The sequence below is a fragment of the Octopus bimaculoides genome, chromosome 6, assembly GCF_046866305.1.
Source record: "Octopus bimaculoides isolate indiv1 chromosome 6, ASM4686630v1, whole genome shotgun sequence".
NCBI lineage: Eukaryota > Metazoa > Mollusca > Cephalopoda > Octopoda > Octopodidae > Octopus > Octopus bimaculoides.
The window spans coordinates 68,464,578-68,489,577 of NC_142933.1; the positions used below are offsets into that span (position 1 = coordinate 68,464,578).

General features: G+C 34.8%; 1 protein-coding gene across 1 annotated transcript in view; it reads right to left on the reverse strand.

Annotated features, from left to right (window-relative positions):
- Positions 1–25,000, reverse strand: part of LOC106881266 (sodium-dependent serotonin transporter) — a 150,967-nt gene that overhangs the window by 26,023 nt on the left and 99,944 nt on the right. The window contains exons 6-10 of the mRNA XM_089354025.1: positions 19,682–19,816; positions 18,904–19,007; positions 10,370–10,494; positions 8,218–8,330; positions 6,721–6,849 (exon numbers count right to left, since the gene is read on the reverse strand). Coding sequence (XP_089210151.1) covers positions 6,721–6,849; positions 8,218–8,330; positions 10,370–10,494; positions 18,904–19,007; positions 19,682–19,816 — 606 coding nt within the window. The remainder of the gene's footprint in view (positions 1–6,720; positions 6,850–8,217; positions 8,331–10,369; positions 10,495–18,903; positions 19,008–19,681; positions 19,817–25,000) is intronic.

Here is a 25,000-nt window from a genome sequence, read left to right on the forward strand (position 1 = left end):
TGAAAACAAAAAAGAAGGCAATCAAATAATCATTTTGATTATATTTAAATCGTTTCTGTTCGTGTTTAGTTGAACGAAAGTGATAGAGATAGAGAAAGAGAAACTACATAAGAAAGGGGGAAGGAAAGAGATAAAGGGAGAAAGAGAAAGAGTGAGAGACGTACAGATCATATGTGTGAACATTACACAGAAAGAGTGTAAGACTAAAAACATATGTATAAATATATATATTCTTTTATTTTTATTTTACTTGCTTCAGTCATTTGACTACAGCCATGCTGGTGCACCGCCTTAAAAAGCTTTTTAGTCGAAGAAATCTACCCACAGGGCTTATTCTTTGTAAACCTTGTACTTATTCTATCGGTCTCTTTTGCCTAAGTTACGGGGGCATAAACACACCAGCATCAGTTGTCCGTCTACCAAAACCACTCACAAGATGTTGGTCGGCCCGAGGCTATAGTAGAAGACATTTGCCCAAGGTGTCATGCAGTGAGACCGAACCCAGAACCATGTGATCGAGTAGCAAGCTGCTTACCACACAGCCACGCCTGCACGTATATATATATTATGTATGACTGACCATGGGATTGCACCTAGAAAGTTACCCTCCGAGACATAAGTCCGGGCAATGTTGTTTATGGAAGACCAACAGTCGCCCATGCATACCCGTCTCCCCTCTCCATGCCACCAGTGTTATCCAAGGGAAAGGCAAAGGCCGATACAGCTTGGCACGTGTGACGTCACAACTTATTTCTACAGCTGAGTGAACTGGAGCAACGTGAAATGAAGTATCTTGCTCAAGAACACAACACGCAGCCCGGTCCGGGATTCGAACTCACAACCTCTTTCAGGACAGCGAGCTGGCAGAATCGGTAGCAACACTGGGCATTTCAGCCATCTTCTGAGTTCAAATTCTGCCGCGGCCAACTTTGCTTTTCCTCCTTTCGAAGTCGATGAACAAAGTACCGGTTGAACACTGGACTCGATGTAATCAACTTACCTCCCCGCCTTCACCACCAAACTTGCTGGTCTTGTACCATAATTTGAAACAAATATACCGTTTACCTTTCGATTGTTTCAATCATTGGACTGCGGCCATGCTGGAGCACCGCCTTGAAGGCGGAACCTCAGCTCTTTAATGCTCTGCCAGAACAATTGAGAAACCTGCAAGACATGGATATAGAGGTCTTCAAAACAAAATTCGACACTTTCCTCTCCACGATACTAGACAAGCCAATGGCTGGAAATGAGACACAGTTGAGAGTAGCGACGTCAAATTCTCTTATACACCAGATGTGCCATCAAAATTCTTGATTGGACTATATCAGGTGGAGGAGAAGAGCCATACAAGAAACGTGAAATGAGCACAGCATAAAGACAGAAAGTCATGGAGGTGCTCCAGCACGACCACAACCACTTGGCTGAAACGCATAATTAAATAAATAAATAGATAAATATATATATGTGTATATATATATAAATATATATTAATATATATACGTATATATATATATATATATATATATTAATATATATACGTATATATATATATATATATATATATATATATATATATACGTATATATATATATATATATATATATATATATATATATATATATATATATATATATATATATATATATATTAATATATATACGTATATATATATATATATATATATTAATATATATACGTATATATATATATATATATATATATATATATATATATATATATATATATATATATATATATATATATATATACATATATATATTAATATATATACGTATATATATATATATATATATATATATATATATATATATATATATATATTAATATATATACGTATATATATATATATATATATATATATTAATATATATACGTATATATATATATATATATATATATATATATATATATATATATATATATATATATATATATATATATTAATATATATATATACATATATATATATTAATCTATATATATATACATATATATATTAGTATATATATATATATATAGATATATGTATATATTAGTATATATATATATACATATATATATATATTAATATATATATAAACTATATATATATTAATATATATATATGTATGTATATATATTAATATATATATATATACACACATATATATACATATATACATATATAAATACATGTATATATATATATATATACACACATATATATATATATACATATATATATATATATATATATATATATATATATATATATATATATATATATATATGCATATACATATATATACATATATATGCATACATATATATACATACATATATATATACATATATATGTATATATATATATATATATATATATATATATATATACATACATATATCTCTTTTACTCTTTTACTTGTTTCAGTCTTTTCACTGTGGCCATGCTGGAGCACCGCCTTTAGTCGAGCAAATCGACCCCAGGACTTATTCTTTAGAAGCCTGGTACTTATTCTATCAGTCTCTTTTGCCGAACCGCTAAGTTACGAAGACATAAACACACCACCATCGGTTGTCAAGCGATGTTGTGGGGGACAAACACTGACACACAAACACACACACACATACATATATATATATATACATATATACGACGGGCTTCTTTCAGTTTCTGTCTGCCAAATCCACTCACAAGGCTTTGGTCGGCCCGAGGCTATAGTAGAAGACACTTGCCCAAGATGCCACGCAGTGGGACTGAACCCGGGACCATGTGGTTGGTAAGCAAGCTACTTACCACACAGCCACTCCTACGCCATATATATACATATATACATACATATATATACATGCATATATGTATATATATATATATATATATATATATATATATATATATATATATATATATATATATATAAAAGTGAAATGGCCGAAAGTTGTATGTTTGCATGTCTCATTTAGTGGTTATGCAGGGTTCAATGACAGTAGGCGTCCTCGGATTGCGGCGAGAATTTACAGGGACATGTAAAATGAGGCGAGGAAGCGACTGGACTAGGTTAGAAATCTCCATCTCCAAAGGTGTGGTTACTAGGGCAACAAAACTGAGACTTTGACAAGTATTTGTCGTTTCTCTCTTTCGGATATCACCCTTTCTTCCTCGATTTCTCTCTTTCTTCCCTTCCCTCCACTTTCTCTCTATAACGACGTTTAACAACTTCCACTCTCTTTGCCCCACCTCTCTCTCTTTGGATATACATGTGTGTCTGTGTGCGCGGAGGCTTAATGGCCCAGTGGTTAGGGCAGCGAACTCGCGGTTGTAGGACCGCGGTTTCGATTCCCAGACCGATCGTTGTGAGTGTTTATTGAGTGGAAACTCCTAAACCTCCACGAGGCTCCGGCTGGGGGTGGTGGCGGACCCTGCTGTACTCTTTCACCACAACTCTCTCTCTCTCACTCTTTCTTCCTGTTTCTGTTGTACCTGTATTTCAAAGGGCCACCCTTGTCACACTCTGTGTCACGCTGAATCTCCCCGAGAACTACGTTAAGGATACACGTGTCTGTGGAGTCCTCAGCCACTTGCACGTTAATTTCACGAGCAGGCTGTTCCGGTGATCGGATCAACTGGAACCCTCGACGTCGTAAGCGACGGAGTGCCACAATATATATATATATATATATATATATATATATATATATATATATATATATATATATATATATGTATGTATGTATGTAACTATGTAATAGATTGTATGTGAAAATATGTGATAATCTTGTAATGTAGACCAAATAGTATTTTGTGATAGACGACATGGCCATGCCGTTATCCTGAATATTCACGTTTATATCATACGATGTCCTCACATATCGATTTATTCCTCCTCATAACGTTATTTTAGCTAAAGTTTCGTGAAAGACAGGATATTGACAATTATCCTGAAGCGTTAGATATTTTTTGTCTGTTTATCCATCTGTTTATTCATCAAGTCATTGTTTATAAGACGCTAAATGTAAACTTTGATAAGTGATTGAAATTTGGTTGACGAAAACTGTGTGAAAGCCCATCGGATGAATGGTTCCTGTTGTTGGATTGTAAACTTTTAACACAGGTTCTTGATCTAGTTTTTGAAGAGATCGTTCTGTTGTATGCATTAGAAGCAGGTCTCCATTTTAAGGACACCTTCTTCCATTCCTATCACCAATCTCAAAGATTAATGAATGAGTTTTGTGATATTAAAGTAATTGGTTTCAGATTTTGACACAAAGCGAGCAAGTTCAAGGGAGGGAGCAAGTCGATAACATCGACTCCAGTGCTCGACTGGTACTTGTTTTATCGACCTCGAAAGGGACGAAATGCAAAGTCGAACTCGGTGAAATTTGAACTCAGGATGTAATGACGGACGAAAAGCCGCTGAACATTTTGCCCGGCATGCTAACGATTCTGCCAGCTTGCTGCCTTAATGATATTAAAGTAATTAATAGGACGAATGTTGCAACAAGTGAGATACTGATAAAAGGCTATCGGGAGCAAGCTTCCGGTCTTGAGTGAGGCAAGTAATTTTCATATAAGTCGCTGCTGTCTGTTAGAAATGCATAAAGATAACGAAGTGTTTGCTTCATTCCTGAAATGATATCTGCGACTGGCTGGTGATTCGTGAACGCTTCTCTTTCTCTTGTGACAAAGCGATAAAAAAAAGAGCAATTAATTTCCCTTCCCTTAAACGTTTCTAATATAGACCATAATTTAGAATTGAAGACAAGGCATCACTGCAGTATTGATGTATATTTTTATGACTTTACGTGTTGAGTTACAGTTCTTCAGGTAGAAGACAAAATAATAAAACAAAACTATACACGGTTTGATTTAGCTCTCTTACATTCATTTACTTAATGCTTCGTGCCAACCCTATGTATTTATTTATTTATTTATTTATGTGTTTCAGCCAAGTGGCTGCGGTCATGCTGGTGTATGATCTTTGAGGAAAAAGTTTCTCATGAAACACACATGCTCAAATATAAGTATGCATATTAATGTGTGTGTATGTGTGTGTGTGCGCGCGCGTGTGCGTGCGTAAGTATGTTGGTAATATTTTTAGAGAATCTATACAATAATAACCAATACACTTAGATCTTTGGTTATAGCAGAGTTCCACGTGTAACTATATAAGATTGCAAACATTTAAAGCGAAATTCATTTAATCATGAAACTGACCAACCATGGATCCCTATTAAACCTTCTTTCTACTGATTTATCCCCATAAAATTTACGTCAATGTACTTAATTTTTTCGCGGGCGGTTTTATAATAAATTAGTTGTAATTCAAAACCTTAATTTTTCTGTCTAAGGTTTTATCTACCAATTAATATTACATGTTAATAAATGGATTTTCTGTAGCCGTAATGTCAACGATCACGTGTGATAGAAAAACTTAACTGATGAAAGCGTTTACATACACAATGCGAAAATCTTCCTAAAGATTCGGGTCAATCTGTTTTTCTAAAATCTTTTTATATAGTTAATAACTTTCATTTTAAGAATTTTTAAAAAATTATTATGGCTGTATCATGTAGGTAGGTAAATAGGTATATGTATGTAAGTAGGTATTTTACCGCGCTATTTACCTGTTAAATTCCTCCGGATTTTCATGTCTATTATAATATCGAATGCAATTAATTATGAAAGTTCAGTTCTAATTCCGTAGGTATTCTCCCGTTGCCGACTCAATGGTATCTCCTCTGATCAGGACTTTTCTATCATTGGACAAAATAACCTTGAAGTATATGTTCTGGATCTTTACGTTCTGAGTTCAAATTCCGCCGGTGTCTTTCATCCTTGCTCAGTCGATAAAATAAAGAACAATCATGTACTTTGGTCGATGGTAGTGACTAAGCCTACTTGCCTAAAACTGCTAGCTTTGTGTCAAAATTTGTAACCATTATTATTGTTATTTTTATTATTATTATTATTATTATTATTATTATTATTATTATTATTATTATTACTATTATTATTATTATTATTATTATTATTACTATTACTATTATTATTATTATTATTATTACTATTATTATTATTATTATTATTTGTCGAGCTGGTAGAATCGTTAGCACGCCGGGTAAAATGGTTAGAAGTATTTCGTCCACCGCTGTTCTGAGTTCAAATTCCGCCGAGGTTGACTTTGCCTCTCATCCTTTCGGAGTTGATAAATTAAGTACCAGTTGCGTATTAGAGTCAATCTAATTGACTGGCCCGCTCCCTCTAAATTTCAGGCCTTGTGCCTATAGCAGAGAGGATTATTATTATTATTATTATCATTATTATCATTATTATTATTATTAACAAAGATGTGTAATGAAAAGCACTTCAATCCAGAAGAGGAAAGTAAATTCATTCAAATTTCTGTTTTAATAGTTTATTTTTGATTGGCACATATTAAATGATTTTCTTTTACTTTGGCATTATGGTAGTGTCCCCAATTATTCATTGCTTAAATTCCTGTATTACACCTTGCTTATTTTGGTGTAATTCCCTGTTTATAATTTCATAGCAATGGTTAAAATAACTATAGATCTTATTATCACTGTGTTTATGATAATATACATTTTGCAGTGGTAAAATGGAAAATAAGATCAAGAAAGCGAAGAGCAAAAAATAAAAAAATGGAAAATTAATTGCAATAGTAACAACAATAAACAAGAACGTAACAGTTGACTTACATAAGTTGTTGTCGCAAGGCCACCTAGCAAACAATATACGAGAAGGAAGGCAACAAACAATTCTCGGTGTCGTTTTAATTTGGGGAATTCGTCAAGAATACCAGTACATATTGCCTCCAAGCCACCAAACTGAAAAAAAGAAAATTATCATTTTGATCGTTTATAGTAAATACTTCTCAACTGGCGTCTATATGACCCATGGGAGGTCCATATAAGATTTGGTTGTCAGAATCTATGCGCAATGTATTGTTTATACTTCTACAAAACACAAAATAGTTTATTTTTGTATATACTTACTAATAATATTTAATTATAAAAATAGAGTAATTTTTTTATATAAATACATCGAATGGTTATGGAAGTCCAATAGAGTAAAATAGGAATCAAAGAGTTCCATAGGCAAAAAATGGTTTGAGATCCACTGGTTTCTAGAGTAGTTGCAGCCTAATTATAGCACAATTAATTTCGTTTTGTATCAATAGAAAAAGAATACTCTTAAATGCAAGGGTTCCCTACGAGACATTTGTTGTTTTTTTAAAACAGGAAATATTTCTGACTATTTATATACAAATAATTTAGACTGGAGTTTGGGTACAACAAGGAATATGATTACTAATTTAGATGATATCACATCAAAGCGATTTATTAATTCATTGGTGCAATTAGGATAGATCTAGATCTGTAATGTGAATGGTGTATGGGATGTATGAGGGTTAATGGTATTAATTGAAAGGTTAGTAGTGTTCTGTATTATGTTATGTGTTCATATATAGGTTCATATATATATATATATATATATATATATATGCACATTTATAATACATTTCGTTATTTGCCTGTAGCTGGTGGCGTACAGAGTAGTTCATGAGATTTAAATCATGATCTACCTTGTACGCTACTAGATACAGGCAATAAAATATATTATAATCGAAATAAGCGAAATGTATATGTGTACATGAAATATACATTCATGTACGCATATTCATTTATATGTGTGTGTATGTGTATACATTATAAGTTATTGTCGAAATTAAAGCTAACCACAGAAGTAATATGAAGACACCCGATGCATTTCGGTCTCTTGCCAGTTGGTTTGTATTGTATTCACGATATAAAATATCTAAAAGCGAAACAGTATTGTTCTTGTAAACCAGTTAATTTTTGAAGCAGCGTGTTGTAAAGAACGGTATTTAAAACAAGTAATTCTGCGCATAACGTGTAGATGGTTGAAGAGTTATTTCAAAATAGGAAGCTAGTGTAGCTAATTTAACTGATAATAAAATTGAAACTTAATGAATTAATAAATCGTTTTGATGTGATATCATCTACATTAGTAATCATATTCCTTGTTGCACCCAAACTCCAGTCTAAATTTCAACAGCTTCTATGGACAACATATAAATATAGAAAGGCATGAAGGAATGGAGTATACACGGAAAAATTATCGCTTTCGCCCCATATGAATGTGTGGTGTATGTGTGGTGCGTTTATACCTACCGTGGTATCAAGTCCTAGAGTAGTTAGCATAACAAAGAAAATTATGGCCCAAAATACGGAACCTTTCAGTGTAGCGATAGCTTCTGGGTAGACGATAAAGATTAGACCAACATCTGCAACATAAAATGATCAATGTTATAGTATTAAACATATAAAACTGTGTCAAGAGAGCAGGAAATAACAGAACATTATCAGTCACGATTTAGTTTACATAGGATTCATCTTAGGTAAGAATATATTTTTAGTTATTGAATTATGAGAAACATTGTGTTTTATTGTTATTGGAAATATTTTAGTTCCCATGGTAAAGTAAATGCAAAGTCAAATTAAACTAGTCTATACATAAGAGATTAATCATCTACTGAAAAGGGGTTGTTTTTTGTGCTTAAATAACTAGCTCTCAGCAACAAAACCCTTCTTCGATTTTAAACTACGTTATTTCTGAGAAATGAAGCCTAGAAAACTTAGATTTGTAATATTATTCAAGACAGTTCTATTTTTTCACTGTGCAAACTCCAAGTGTCATGGCTCAGTAGTTAGAACGTTGGGCTCATAATAGTGAAGCAGTAAGTTCGGTTTCGGGACGCGAATTATACTTTTCTTCCTCACGAGAGTTCCGGATACCAGTTATGAGCTCATTTGCATACAGTCAATCAGAGCTCAACTATCAAACTATTTTATGAGCGCATAACAAATGACGGGCGAAAGGATAAAGTCACTTGAGTAAGGAATGACCATGAATTTTTTCTCTTTTAATAATGATTGTTGTTCTTGTTTCAAACATGGTTGCCTCTGCATAGTTATTTGTGTTGTTGTTTACTTTGTGAGACAGTATGGGGAGAGGGTTGCTAGTACATCATCCTCTACCCACATTTTTACCCTATCCGATAATAGGTATAGATGCAAATCTATCTAATTACTTGTCTTCTTCTAAAATTAGGTATAACTTGGCGATCTATCGACTTGCAACATCGTTCTTCGTCTTGAGTTTACTTAGTAGAGTGTGCTTTACCATGAGATTGGTTGTTTTAACATATTCACGAATGTTATTTTGGGCTTTGCGTCTAGACATAATCTGAGAGCTGAGCGGCGCCGTTCCTTTCACACTTTTCAAGCAATCCTTCAACGGTCTGCCAGCACCAGTGCGGTTTCTGTCGCCACCAACCATCTTTCTCCTGGATGCTGCAGTTGGTTGCATACCAATTGTCTTCATGCTGACTAGAGATTTTCGGTAATTCAAACTTACTGCTAACCAGCGTATGTGTTCAGCAGTATCGATGATATTGGCATCTGAATGAGAGCACAATAGAAGATTCGCATGGCAATCGGTTGTCGCCATTTTGAATGCCAACCTTTGTTAACCTGAGAACAAGGTCAAGGTGAACTCTGATTGGCTGTATGCAAATGAGTTAATTACTGGGATCCGGAACTCTTATGGGAAAAGAATTTCGCTTCCCGGACCGGACTGTGTGTTGTGTCTTTGAGCAATACACTTTATTTCACGTTGCTCGTGTTCACTCAGCTGCAGAAATGAGTTGCGACGTCACTAGTGCCAAGCTGTATTGGCTTTTGTCTTTCCCTTGGATAACATCGTGGAAAAGGGAGATTGGTATGCATGGGCAACTGCTGGTCTTCCATAAACAACCTTGCCCGGATTTGTGCTTCGGACGGGAACCTTCTAGGTGCAATCCCATGGTCATTCATGACCGAAGGGGGATCTTTAATCTCGAACTACACTAGCAATAATATTGAAACTGAGAGAGTAAAAGATGTCAGTTTTAAGTAATAGTTATTTAAAATTTTAGCGCAAAGGCACACATTTGTGTGTAGAGGGAGGGAGGGAGGTCAGTCTATTGACCTTATTTCAGCATATAACTGGTATTTATTCTGTCGACGTTGCTAGGGTCGAAGGCAACAAATTTAACTCTAGTGGAAATTATGAACTTACACATAAAGAATTTTTAAATCGTATGTTTGAAACTAGTTTTGTTATTGAGATATGTCAAGCTTATTGAGGTATTGTGACTTGCAGAAGATACCAATTCTATATTTTGATAGATATTTAATACCATTACTTGGAATCAGCATGGAATTTAGTTTCGCAATTAAAAAGTTAAATTTCATCATAAGTAAACGCCAAACATGAACTTACCTTCACGTGATACATCTGCAACACTTTTCTTGTGAACATGGGCCATATAACCAAGGACTGAGAAGACGGCAAATCCGGCAAAAAAGCTGGTGCAACAGTTGACTGCACTCGTAATAAGTGCATCTCTGTAGATAAAGTGAGGTGTCAAATAATTTTGAAATCATTGAAAATCAAGATTAAAATGATAAACAAAAACATATGTGAAATTTTCAATATCTATCTAAGTTTTTAAAATCATTGCTTTAAACAAAAGAATTAGTTATTGATCATATTTAGAGTTGTAAAAATATGGCGGAGAAAATATCATTTGCATATATTTCATAGAAGTTAAAAAGGAAGTCACAAAACAAAAGTTCTCGTCTTATTTATCATTTAGGAATTTTGTGTGAATTATGCTAACAGTATCTTCAATGTTTTAGAGAGCTTTCTAATCTCAGAGAACAATTCCAGATCTCCAAAATCTGAGACTTTTGGATGATCTGAGAAATAAACTATTTTATATATACACAAATAATAATAATAATAATAATAATAATAATAATAATAATAATAATAATAATAAGTACCAGGCAGTGGCTCTCATGGCTTCTGATCTTAATTGATTGGAAGTGTTAACGTGTACATTGTTTTGCCTTGGTATAAAAGATGGGCTACAGCAAATATTCTGCTTAATATCACAGATTTGCTTGTCAGTTGTTTGACCTTAACCAGTTGAGCATGTCTCTTAGTGGCTGACTATATGTGCATCTCTGATCATGAGCAGAAGTAGTGGGGGAGCATCATAGCCACGTGTTGAAAGAAATTTGGCGGGGTTTCAATAATTCACTTCTGGAAACATGGATGTTTTGTTCATCATCCTTAAAACAAACCTTATTCAGGGACCTTTTGAGCAGGATGGGCTACTCGACCTGAAGAAAATTCTAACTGGAACCCACCTGCAAGGTCATGTGCTGTTTATCTGGATATGAGATCATCATGTCGTGCACATATGGTTGTGACGCATGTACCTAGTGTACCCTTATCAGACGAATAGTCATGATGGGTATACTGGGCTTCGTATATTGGTACCTCAATGTGACTTTAGTAGCAGGTACTGCTTTCTCACTCAATAATGATAATAATAATAATAACTGTTATTATTATAAAGTACTAAAACTAGTTATATATATGCATTCCCATTATCCTATTTCTCGATTATACGTCAACCAATATCATATCGACTGCGCAAGGTGACTATTTCGAAGGACATGATGTTAAAACTTAGGTAAATAAGTTTCTTTTTCATTAAACATAACCACTCTGGGAACCTCTTGATACCACCTCGTAAAAACTTCGTTAAGATAAAAAATAAGCTAGACCAACTCCTGCATTGATGACACCTGTTGGGACAGAAACATGTGTCTACACTTATCCTTTTCCTTAATAACAAATCAATTTTGCAAAATACTTAATTCTTGAGATTGTCTCCCCTCCTCATTTAGAGTTGGTTGCAGTTGCCACCTGGTGATTGTTCAACTTTCTCTGGATAATTTCAATAAACTGAGAATGTATGCTGTACAGTATTTAATATGTTCACGAACAGGCGTAGGAGTGGCTGTGTGGTAAGTAGCTTGCTTACAAACCACATGGTTCCGGGTGCGGTCCCACTGCGTGGCACCTTGGGCAAGTGCCTCGGGCCGACCAAAGCTTTGTGAGTGGATTTGGTAGACGGAAACTGAAAGAAGCCCGTCGTATATATGTATATATATATATATATATATATATATATATATATATATATATGTATGTATGTATGTATGTGCCTGTGTTTGTCCCCCCAACATCGCTTGACAACCGATGGTGGTGTGTTTACGTCCCCGTAACTTAGCGGTTCGGCAAAAAGAAACCGATAGAATAGGTACTAGGCTTACAAAGAATACGTCCTGGGGTCGATTTGCTCGACTAAAGGCGGTGCCCCAGCATGGCCGCAGTCAAATGACTGAAACAAGTAAAAGAGTAAAAGAGAAGAGGCTTTTCCGTTAATTGAATAAACTAAAACGCGTCGTCACAACCAACGGAGTGCCTGCATTCCACTTCTAAAGCTTAAATTGACACCTGTAGTTATGGTAGAAGTGAGTTTTCTGATATACTGCACATAATTGCAAAGCGAAATTCTTGCACACATACCCAAATATGATTTGTGAAACGGCAGATGTAATTAATTTCACATAATACTGCCTCCTTTTCTTAAACTTCACATTCTATTAACTTTTCTCTCTCATTTTGCCTATGCTTTCATCCTCCCTTGTTTCACGTTGTTCTCTCAGTTTTTATGTATGTGTGTATAGGCATGGTTTGGTGTTTAACAAGTTTTCTTCGTAATCACAAGTTCTCAGAATCTATGCTACTAGATGGCATCTTGAGCAATTTGGGTCTTTTACCGCAAGATGGACTCTGCACAAGCCGTGTAAGTGAAACTAGGTTAGCAGAAACCATGGAAGCCCGTAGAATAGAGTGTACCAACCATTTAAAGGACACACAACTGTGCTTGTCGCACTCAGGGTCACGCTAAGAGGACACGTGTCTGTGGAATACTCAGCCACTTTTATTATAATTCAAAGATGGAACAACTCCACTAAGCATCGTCAAAACTGATGTAGCCTCATTCACTTTGTGTCTAAGTGCTTATGTAATACAATTTCGAGAACAGTCCCCCCCCCACACACACACATACAAGTCCTTGTATTTACGTCCTTGTAAATTAGTGGTTCTGCAAAAGATAACGTTATAATAAGAGTACCACACTTTAAAAAGATAAGAACTGGAGACGATCTATTGATTGAACATTAAAAAAAGACCCTTTAAGGGGGTTTCCCAGTCCAGTAACTGAAATAAGTAAAAGTTTTATATATATATATGTATGTATGTATATAGATATATATGGAAAAAGAATTGATGTATAGATATCAAAAAACTATTCATGGTCATTACAATCTCGGTTGATAACATATCATTACAGTTCAGCAATACGTCAATACGTTCAGTAGATTATTCCTGAAACATAATACATTTATGAAAACATTAACTCACTAAAACTGATGTTAGATATATATATATATTACTTAAAATTAATTCATTTTGAAATTTTAGTGAATTATAGAAATAAAAACACATTGGTATGTTATCAGTTTCAATTGCTTTCTCTTTTGTATATAATTACTGAAATAAAATTCGTTTATGACTGTGAAGGAAAAAGAAAATTAGCTTCCAAATTCTGTTGATGTTTCGTTTCTTCTTCCGATCCAAGAGCTTCTGTGATATGTGCCTCTGTCGTCTTCAGTGTTTTGAGGTTCCGTATTTGAATATAAAGTTCCAGTTGGTTTACGTCAAAATTCCATAATAATGTTTTCTGCCTTCTCCAATCAGTGCATTGGCATATTTCACTGACTGAGGAACTCAGAAACATTTTTACGGTAAACTATACCTTTGGAACAACCGGCTGCACCATTTCACCAATACGAAACAGCAGATTCCGTCAGCTTCTCCTCATGTTTGATTTGAAAAAGAAATATTAAACATATTTCTTATGTTTACCGGAAATCAAACACCGAAGTGGTTTCACACGTGTCACATAATTTCAAAAACCTCTTCCAATTGGTGATGGTAGCTGTTTCTCTTGAAATATTGTTCTTTAACTTGCTTTTTGTAAGCTGTTACTGTTCTTGTTTGGTTTTACAAATAAACGAATAAAGAAATACACGAATAAGAAATAAAAGGATTAGTATTTCTTTACAAAATTTTAAAATATGGAATGGATTTATTTTATGTTATTTTTTCGTCATATTATTACCAAGATCCGTATTGTTCACTGAAAAAAAAATATGAATAGATTTTGGAAAACCCAATTCACCTTCTGAGAGGAGAAAAGAGAAACAGTGAGAATTATTCCGAAAATGCTTTTGACTTAGAATTTAAGCTAGGACCATAAATTAGATTTTAAAAGTTTGTATTGAAATTTCTTGAAAGCATTTCGCTGCTCTGTGGTTCTCCCTAATTCTGATGAACGGGTATAACATTTTTGCAGGTTTTCTTTGGTAGATTATGGTATGTATAGAGTGAACGAATTTGTTTCTGATCTACTTAAATATTATTTGTGCGAGTCTCTAGTTGTTGCTGTTGCCTCAGATGCGTTACACTATATCTCAGTCTAGGTGAGAATCATATTGCACAATCCGATTTGCAATGATAATTTATATGGGTGTAGTGTGGCAGTCTGGACATGTTGCAATTTCTCCACTGTCCAGTCTATATTTGTGCAAACACAGATTCTAATAGAGGTCGTAACAGATACAGGCAGGCACTTATTTTTGGTAGTGTGCATCTCAGCAGAGAGCTTGAAGCTTGATACTAGATAATTTTTGTGTGCATGAGATGATCTCTGTCCGGGGTTGGAGATATGACGTTTTTAGGATGGATGCTGTAGTAGTTGTGTTTAGGAGAGATTTATGTGTCTGGGTGTTTGGAAATAGTTTTCAATGTCGTAGAAGGAAGTCATTGTGAGATCTAAAGATTACTGTGGTAATAAACTGTAATTCTGTAGCCCAAGGATCTTTCGTTTCCTACCACTTTTTGCTTAGTCTTGTAATATGTTGTTTTGTGTACTTAGTTGATTCTTTTGGTTTATAGAAATATTCGAGCCAATACGCGTGTATGTGTGTTTGTGTGTGTGTTCGTGTGTGCGCGCACGCGTGTGTGTGTGTGTGGATAACGGGGAAGGATTGAGTGAAAGAATTAATACGGAGCTGAAGATATACACAGTAGGAGTTATGGTAAGAGAAGATATGTGAGGAGGTACCCAAAAGTAACCGGAAACGTTCTCTGTGGGACAAGTCCGTTGTAGTTCAGGCTTCCGCCGCTGGAAGCCATCATGAAACATCATGAAAATTAATGAACTGATCGTGGAATTGGTGAACTTGATGATATGACTAGTGTGTTCTGGAGCTCCAGTCAACGAAGTCTGGGCGAGGAATTGCGAATGAAAAGAGTTGCAGCAAAATTTTGCCTCGCTTGCTCACGGAAGATCAAAAACAGTCACGATTGAATGCGTGTCGTAAACTAAAAGAACAGCTGGAAGTTGATCCAGACCTTTTTTCGAAGGCTATCACTGGTGACGAAAGCTGGTGCTAAGGAATTTGCAGACGTGGAAGAGGTGAAGAAAAAAAAACGACGGAAGCATTAAAAGGCATCACTTCGAAAGAGTCCCAGGGTTGCTTCGAACAGTGGAAAACGCATCTGGACGATGCATTGCTTTAAATAGAGAATACTTTGAAGGCGATGAAAGTGTAAACATGTCAAGCTAAGTGAATAAAATAATATTACAAAGTTCCTTTTTTTTTTAGGTACCCCTTCGTATGTGTGTCAGGTTGACCAAAGTAAAGATGCCGTGTAACTAGCTACCTGAGGATCAATTTAGTAGCAATAGTAAGGATTAATTTAGTAGCAATAGAATAGAAAGAGTGAGAAACAGGTATTGTGTCTTTGCGCTACAGGTTGTAGTACGTCGGGCCTTTACATTGAACACTATGGCTACTAACCATATTGGAAATGAGCCATATACATATTGAGTAACAGAGAAGGGCACTTATAAAATAGCATGAAGTATGTCATGTGCTGTCACACAATTAGTGCATTTTCGTATGGTACAGAATCACACACACGCACACATACACACATACACACACACACATCTATATATATATACAGATGTGTGTGTATATATATATATATATATATATATATATATATATATATATATATATAGCAATGTTAAATCTCTGAACGAGGTATTAACAGTAACTGCACGATAAAGTGAAGTATATTTGCCACTTAAATGTGGCTGACCCCGAGGGGTGGATGTTACTGTTGCTTTTAGCCCCAGGAGGACATCTCCTCCAGCTGGCTATCGACACACTTCTCTGTCCTGTCTGTATTTGCTAAGGGAAGTTATCCTTCCCATCTTGATCTACGATACGTACGTACTCGAGTTTCAGGGTTATTTCCCTTCTTCAGCGTACGACAATCGCTGACCTTCGATGCAAAAGGCATCCCTTGGCAAATATATATAAGTTTTTCCAGTGAAATATATATATATATATATATATATATATATATATATATATATATATATATATATATATATATATATATATATATATATATATAAATATATATATATATATATATATATATATATATATATATATATATATATATATATATATATATATATATATATATATATATATATATGTATGTATGTATGTATTTATGTATGAGTGAACTGGAAGTGACATTGGTGATAGAGAGTAGTTGAAGAGGTCACAAGATGTGTGATAAAAAATTTCCGACAAAGTTCATTAAAATAAGAATAGTGAATCTGAGGTGAAGACCAAGTATAGAGAGCGTGTGGTTAATTGGCAAAAATATGACCATCCTCAAATATAACGACTGTCACTGCATAAACCTGATGATTGCGTAACGCATGAAAGTACTAACTTTGTCACAATGTATATATAATATTTTATTATTTCAATATTGTAAGACTGTAAAAATTGTAAATAATAAAACTTGAAAATCAGACGAGGTTGGAATTTCATTGATTAATATATATATGTACACACACACACACACACACACACATACACACACACACATATATACACACACACAAACACACGCGCGCGCACCACACATACCGCCTAGACAGGAGAACGGTGTCAACATTGAGCCTTTACAGGCTCTCGTATCATGGACGGGTGGGAAGAAATGAGATAGATATTCTCAACCTAGAGATCTGATCTCAATGCTTACATCAGAGTTGGCACAAGGCCCATGTGGTAGTGTTGAATCGGACAGCAGATCAAGTCAATATTTCAAGTAGGCCACATTGAGATTGAAACAAAGAACGACGCTAAGTGCTGACGATGTAATGATCCCGCCAGTCCACAGCCCATTGCTTTTCACCGTTGTGGAATGAAAAATCTACATTGGTAATTTATTTATCGATCCTACAAGGATGAAAGACAAAGGTAACTACGGTGGGAATGTAACTCAGAATACAATGAACCGGAATAATTAACACGAGACATTTCATCAGATATTCTCACGGCTTTCTTAATTCGCCAGACACACACACGCACACACACACACACACACACACACACACACACACACACACACACACACACACAGTGCTAAGGTCGTGTTAAGGCATGGGCATACTGGGCACTTGCCTGAGAGCCTCACAGGTCTAGGGATACAATTCAGATCTATATATGCTGGAGCTTTCAATAAAATATAGAGCCCAATGCAATGGTCTTTCCCGAGGCCCTATAAGGTTGCTAAGCCTGTCCTGAACACAGATATTATATGTGTGTGTGTGTGTGTGTGTGTGTGTGTGTGTGTGTGTGTGTGTGTGTACGTATGTATGTATGTGTGTGTGTAAGACAAAGTATAAATAATGATCATTACATATTTTTCTACAATAAAGAAAAAGATGTAATAACCATTGTTTATATCACTCTGTATGTGGAGGCGCAATGGCTCAGTGGTTAGGGCAGCGAACTCGCGGTCATAGGATCGCGGTTTCGATTCCCAGACCTGGCGTTGTGAGTGTTTATTGAGCGAAAACACCTAAAAGCTACACGACGCTCTGTACCATTTAAAATTATTGATGAATTTAATCTAGTACCCAAAAATACATACAGCATTTTCAAGGTATACGCAGTGGGATCGAATGCGAACCCAAAGGATTGCCAAGCGAACTTCTTAACTGCATGTGACCACATATAACAGAGATATATTGGTTTCAAATTTTAGTGCAACGCCAGCAATTTCGGGTGATGGGTAAGTCGATTACATCGAACTCAGTACTCAACAGCTGCTTATATTATCGACCCCGAACGAATGAAAGGTAAAGTCGACCTCGGCGGAATTTGAACTCAAAACCTAAATACGGACGAAATGCTTCTAAGCATTTTGCCCGGGGATGCTAACGATTCTGCCAGCTCGCCGCTTTATAACAGAGGTATATTAGAACATGTGCTGTATTATCATTGATCAGGATGGCAAAGTATTAACAGATTCGGCTGAGCAGCAGAATGAAATATATTGCCGTATTTACTCACGCCTCTTTACGATCTGGGTTCAAAACCTACTGAGGTCGTCTTTACTCTTTATCTTTCCAAACCGATAAACATATAGTACTAATCAATCACTGGTGGTAACTATGATAAACTGATCCCTCTATCAAATGTGTGGCCTTAAGCCTATAGGATCAATTATTATCACCGACCTGATTGTTAGTGCAAGATGACAAACTTTGATACTTAATAACAGACACATTCGATGAACATATAAAGGGTATTTAGTAACACAAGCTTATTTTAAATGGCCAATATTAATATTGTACAGGGATATAATCAGTAAGTATTTCTATTGAGGAACTTAGATCAAACACATGATATTAATTAGGGCTTAATGAATTGGTTACTTACTTATAACAGTTGTTGTTGAATTTATTATAACTGGACAGAGCCAACAACACTCCAAAACCAGGACCGAGTGAGAAAAAGATTTGTGCCGCAGCATCTATCCAAACCTGGGAAAAAAGGTAAAAGAAAGCTAATAAATCAAGATAAGCATTATGTATTCAATAATTTAACTGGTGAAATATACGGAATTACAAATTCGCTTTGAATAATTATCTTAAATCTTTTATGTTTTACATGTTTCAATTATTGGACTGCGGCCATTCTGGGGCACTGCCTTGAAAAGATTAGCCAATCGAATCGACCCCAGTACTTATTTTTCGAATGTCTGGTTCTTTATTTTGCCGCTTAATTACATGGACGTAAACAAACCAGCACCGGCTGTTAAGTGGTGGCGGCGGGAAAGCACAAAGACATACACACACAGACAAGCAAACACACATGTGCGCATGTGTATGTATGTATGTATGTATGTATGTGTATAAATTAAATGGCAAGGGAACAAGAAATTATGTAGGTTCAACTTCTTCGTATCGTATGTGTCTAGAGAAATCGATTGATCAATAAAGAAGAAGAAGAAGAAGAAGAAGAAGAAGAAGAAGAAGAAGAAGAAGAAGAAGAAGAAGAAGAAGAACAACAACAACAACAACAACAACAACAACAACAAGAACAAGAAGAACAAGAACAAGAAGAACAAGAACAAGAAGAACAAGAAGAACAAGAAGAACAAGAAGCGAATCTTTTAACAAGTAGCAATTACGAAATAATAAGAGAAAATACTCACTCCTGGTTGCAAAAGCATACTCCAGTTCGGTTTGAGATAGTAAATAATACCTTCATATGATCCAGGAAGCGTACATCCACGTACGAGCAGCACCAATAGGACAATGTAAGGTAAAGTGGCCGTAACCCATACAACCTGAAATGGTATAGTTAGGATTAGTAGAAAATATAATAGATTTACAAAAATAAATTGTACTTGCTTCACACATTAAGTTCTCGGTTGAAATCTCGCCGAGGCCATTATTGCCTTTATTCCAGTCCAGGGAATATAACATTAGAAACTATTGATTTAGTCGACTAACACTCCCTCCAAATTTATAGCCATCTGCTTACGTAAGAAATTATATATATATATATATATATATATATATATATATATATATATATATAAATTCAAATTACGATAAACGAAAACAAACAAACGAAGTTTGCTTTTAGAAGCGTTGAGATGTCTTAGAAAGTTAAAGAAGTGATTTTTAAATTCTCAAACGCAGGATAATGCTAATAATATAGCCTGAACAGGATAAACTACCCCTATTTTGTAGAAAAAAGTGTGGGCGGCCAGCCATCAAAAATGAGTTTAAGGGGATATAATATCCTTGGCGGTTACCATATTTTCTCTCAAGTCGCTTTCAGATGTCGATTAACCACAACGGTATGTATGTAGTACTCGAGCTTACAATGAGTTGTTAGGCCCTGGTAACTTCTGTCGCTGGGTAATTCCGTATGTCCTGTACGAGACTGCATATGTTCCGTAGAGTAATTAATGATATTAATAATAAGGAGATTGAAGATTTTTCACATCCCTAATTTTATTTAACAGTTATTTACAGCATATATATGCAGTGATACAAATTGGGCTGGTGTTTACTACAGCTGTTTCAGACGTGTTTTTTTTATTGATGAACAAATCAACTACATCATGTTAAAAAAAGAAACTTTTCTTCAGGTGAATTAAACTTCGATTCTATCTTGGTATCTTTGTTGTTAAAATACCGCGATTCTATTGGATCCTGAAAATAATTATATATCATGCAATACATTGTACCATGTATTAAGAAAAAGTCCCTGTTTTGGAAGTTGACTAATTTGCATACGGTATGTTAAAAATAACTTTCTTCTTCACTTTTCTTTGCGTAATTTTCGTCCTGAAAATATTATACTGTATACAGGAGACAGTATGACACATTTCAGAATCTTAAGTCGATTAATAAATATCAGACAGGCCCTGCTTTAGTTGTTTACTTTTCATGGTTTATTTTATATTTCGAATATATAGGTAGGCTGTTTCCAGAAAACTGGAGAATTCAGAAATCCAGACCACTACTGGTCTCAAGCTTGCCGGATATTTGACCCGGTACAATGTGTGTGTGTGTGTGTGTGTGTGTGTGTGTGTGTGTGTGTGTGTGTGTGTGTGTGTGTGTGTGTGTGTGTGAATGGAAAATATCTTATGTGAACCTATAAACAAGGCGGCGAGCTGGCAGAATCGTTGCCGCGCTGGGAAAAATGCTTAGCGCCATTTCGTCCGTCTTTTACTACGTTCAGAGTTCAAATTCCGCCGAGATTGACTTTGCCTTTCATCCTTTCGGGATCGATAAAAAAGTACCAGTTGAGCACTGAGGTCGATGTAATCGATTTAAACCCTCCCTCGAAATTATCTTATGCCAAAATTTGAAACTAATATGAGATCCTATAACGCCTATTGCCTTAGTAAATACCTTAAATCAACTCTGTGTAAAGTGATGAACATGCACAATGAACAATTTCAAATAACATAAACTGAAGTGTTGAAAACACTAAAATAGTTTCGTCTTCTTGATCAGAGATTTAACATTGTAAAGAATATTTAACAAGACATTTTATGCTGAGAATGGGCTCCGATAAGACATTTCATTTCGCTATTAAAGAAATTCATGAATTCAATATATGAAGCTAATTGTAAGGAGCTGAGCTGACAGAATCGTTAGCACACGGGTAGTTCGATATCAAATTCTACCGAAACTGACTCTGCCTTTCATCCTTCCGGGGTCGATAAAATAAGTACTAGTTGAGCACTGGGATCGATGTAGTCCACTCCTGTCAAATTACTGGCCACGTACCAAAAACTGAAACCAATCCTTCCAGCTATTCCAATGTTTGTCGTCATGTGTAATGCTGTAAGAGGCTGTTGCCGTTGTTCTTGTTTAGTTCCAAGTCAACCAGACTGAACATAGATATGACCAAAGAAGTTCCGGTGATTACAGTTTTTTGATGTAGTGTACATCTAGTTTTAGAATACAATGTTTTGCTTTTACTTGAGGTGATACGTGTGTTATTTGAAAGTAATTTAGTTGCTACTTCAAGCAGGTTGAATGAACATATAAAGATTCACTACTTCGCTGCTAGATAGACTGAGCGTGGAAAATGACACAGAATCACCGATGGGGTACAAACTAACAGCCCTTTACACCTCGATTAAGACTCAACCTAGCCAGCTTTGGTTCTCTTAAACTGGACGTGAATTTCCACACAAACGTTTTCTTTCTGTTTTTAAATAACTGTTTGATTATCTTTTTCTTTTATTTCTTGGCTGGATTGTCACTAAAAACTGTATTAAAATAGACGCCAAGGTTATCAACTGGAAGATGGAACTAGTTACCGAGAGAAACACGTTCAATTTGCTTGAAAGGACGGTAAATTTCTTTTAAATCACGTTGTACTTCATTAAAAAAATAAACGTTGAACAATCTAACTATGTAAAGTATTCCTTCCTTCCTTGGGTCTTCATCTTCCTGACTGAGTTATTGGGACTCGGTGTCTTAAGCATAATATAGTATATTCAATAATATGTAAATGCTTAAAAGTTACATATTAAATGTTCTAATTTGGAAATAAATTTAAGTATTCTCTTTTAAATATTTTCAGTTTTATTATTGTTATTTAGAGGTAGGGTTTTTTCAGACAATCCTTCCTATTACGATTTTCCCTGACATAGTCAATTTGTGATGGTTCATAGAAGTGTAGCACTACGATTATTATTTTATTGGTAAGCTTTTAAAAGTTATTTTAACAAGTTCGTCACTAAAGTTGAAACAAAAACGTCTTTATTAAAAAAGAACTTATAGTAAATAAAAGTAAAACACTAATGGGTTGTTAAAGAGATCATTTTTAATAAAATAATTTTAAGCATTTGCGCATTAGTTCTACTTAATTAGGATACCCAAATTTATTTTTGCATTTTATAATTAGTACCAATGAAACACTGGAGTCGATGTAATCGACTATCTCCTCCCCTAAAACTTCAGGCCTTGTACCTATAGTAGAAAGGATTATTAGTCACACGGACATTTGTATCTAAAGTGGCTAAGATTGCCCGAATATAAAGCTGTCATGGTCGCCGTTGGTATAAATTTTGATTATAAGCCTAACATAGGACAATGAAGGTCAATTTGCAACAGCAAAGAACAACTAAATAATGCTTCTGATCATTTTTATTTAGAACCAGGAAGGAAAAAATTCCTGACATCAGCCTTCAAATATATTTTAATAAATTTCCCACGTACAAATATTTAGATACTTTCTAGAGGAAATTCCGCAGCAACTTTGTTTTCTGAGTTTCGATGATATTTTCCGGTTTCAATTAATTAGAAGGAAGTGCGTTAAGATGTATGGAAAACTATTTTAGCATGAGAAGTAAATCACTCACACACACATGAACTCACACACAAGCACATACACACACGCGCAAGCACAAATAAGAGCCACATTAAACTAGTATTGATCTGTGTCAGCAAAATTCTTTTAGTAAAGTTCACAAATTTGTCTAAGCTTGCATGACGTAGGGAGACAAGAGTAGCAGGCAGAACCACGAGAGCGCCGGACAAAATGATTTGTGGTATTTGTTCCAGACCTTTACCTTCTGAGTTTAAATCAGAGGTCAGCTTTGACTTTCATCCTTCCGGGATCGATAAGTATACTACCAGTTCAGGAAGTTAAGTTGGCGGAATTTCTCGAGCTTTGGATAAATGCTTTGCAACGTTTGTTCCGGCTCTTTACATACTGAATTCTCAAATAGATGTGGCAAGCTTGTCTGTATGTAGTCGACAAGATACTGCCTTGTAAAATTTACGGAAACGGGAGACTAGTTTTGTATTCTTTCTCAAAAAAATACTTAACAAGCGTATAGCAGTTATCAAGGAAATCAACAGAGGTTATTCGTTTAACCTTATGACGCGAAAAAGATAAAACCTTCATTGGTGAGAAGTGTAGATCTGTGAAAACACTGGAATGTAGTTTTTGTTTGTTTGATGTTTTTAAAATAAGCTCATAGTCTAAGTTTGAAGCAAAGGAAAACAATTGTCCTCTATATCAACAACTTTCAGTATTTTATTTATGAACGCCTCTAAAGATGAAATCGAATGCATGATAGCGAAAATGATTTACACAAGGAATCAGAAGGGACGTGATTTTATATCATAATGCCATTTTATATCATAATTCCATTTAGCTTGCTGCCTCATATAAAGCCTATTCCACAACTCTTAATCAAGTGTTAATTCTACCGATACATGCACGGAATTATCAACTTACTAATTAAGCTCAGACTTGCCCCACAATCTATACCATATCTAATTGATTTTAATTAATAGTTTGGAATTGCCTCCCATGTTTTTGTTTTTTGCCATAATTATTTATTTAGATAACCATTTGTTCTCATTACTAAGGTTGTAATTTTAATTAATTTTGGTTAACTACATTGTGTATGCTAGCACCAACTTCACTGTAAAATTGAACTGTTTTTTTATGTATATATTAAGCTTTTACGTTTAGATGAGAAGAAATGAAATGTTGGAACTATAATTTTCCCAAGCACATTACTGAATTAATTGAAAGGATATTGCTATAAGTGGAAATGAAACTCGGATTATGAGATTGAATCTTGAGGACAAGAACTTACCTTCAGATCTTAGTTGTTTATCTATTGCAAAAGTCAACAATAAAACACAAAACAAAATATTAAAACGATATACGATATTTTTTTATATCACATTCGACAAACATTATCACAAATCAGATCATAATTTTGCAAACTAATAGCTTCATCCTTAGAGATGGAATTTCACATAAATATTTCCATCTACACAACATCTTGATCAGTTTGATTTCCGATTAATATACAGTGCTCATACATCGGTGGCTTGCCTAATGTATAAGAGCGTTATTACCCTTAGTTTAGGAATAGAGATACCAAGTTCGAATTCAGTCCAATACTACACCAATATTTATAGATAAGGTACCTCATGATAAACAATTGAAACAAAATATAGATATAAGTATTACA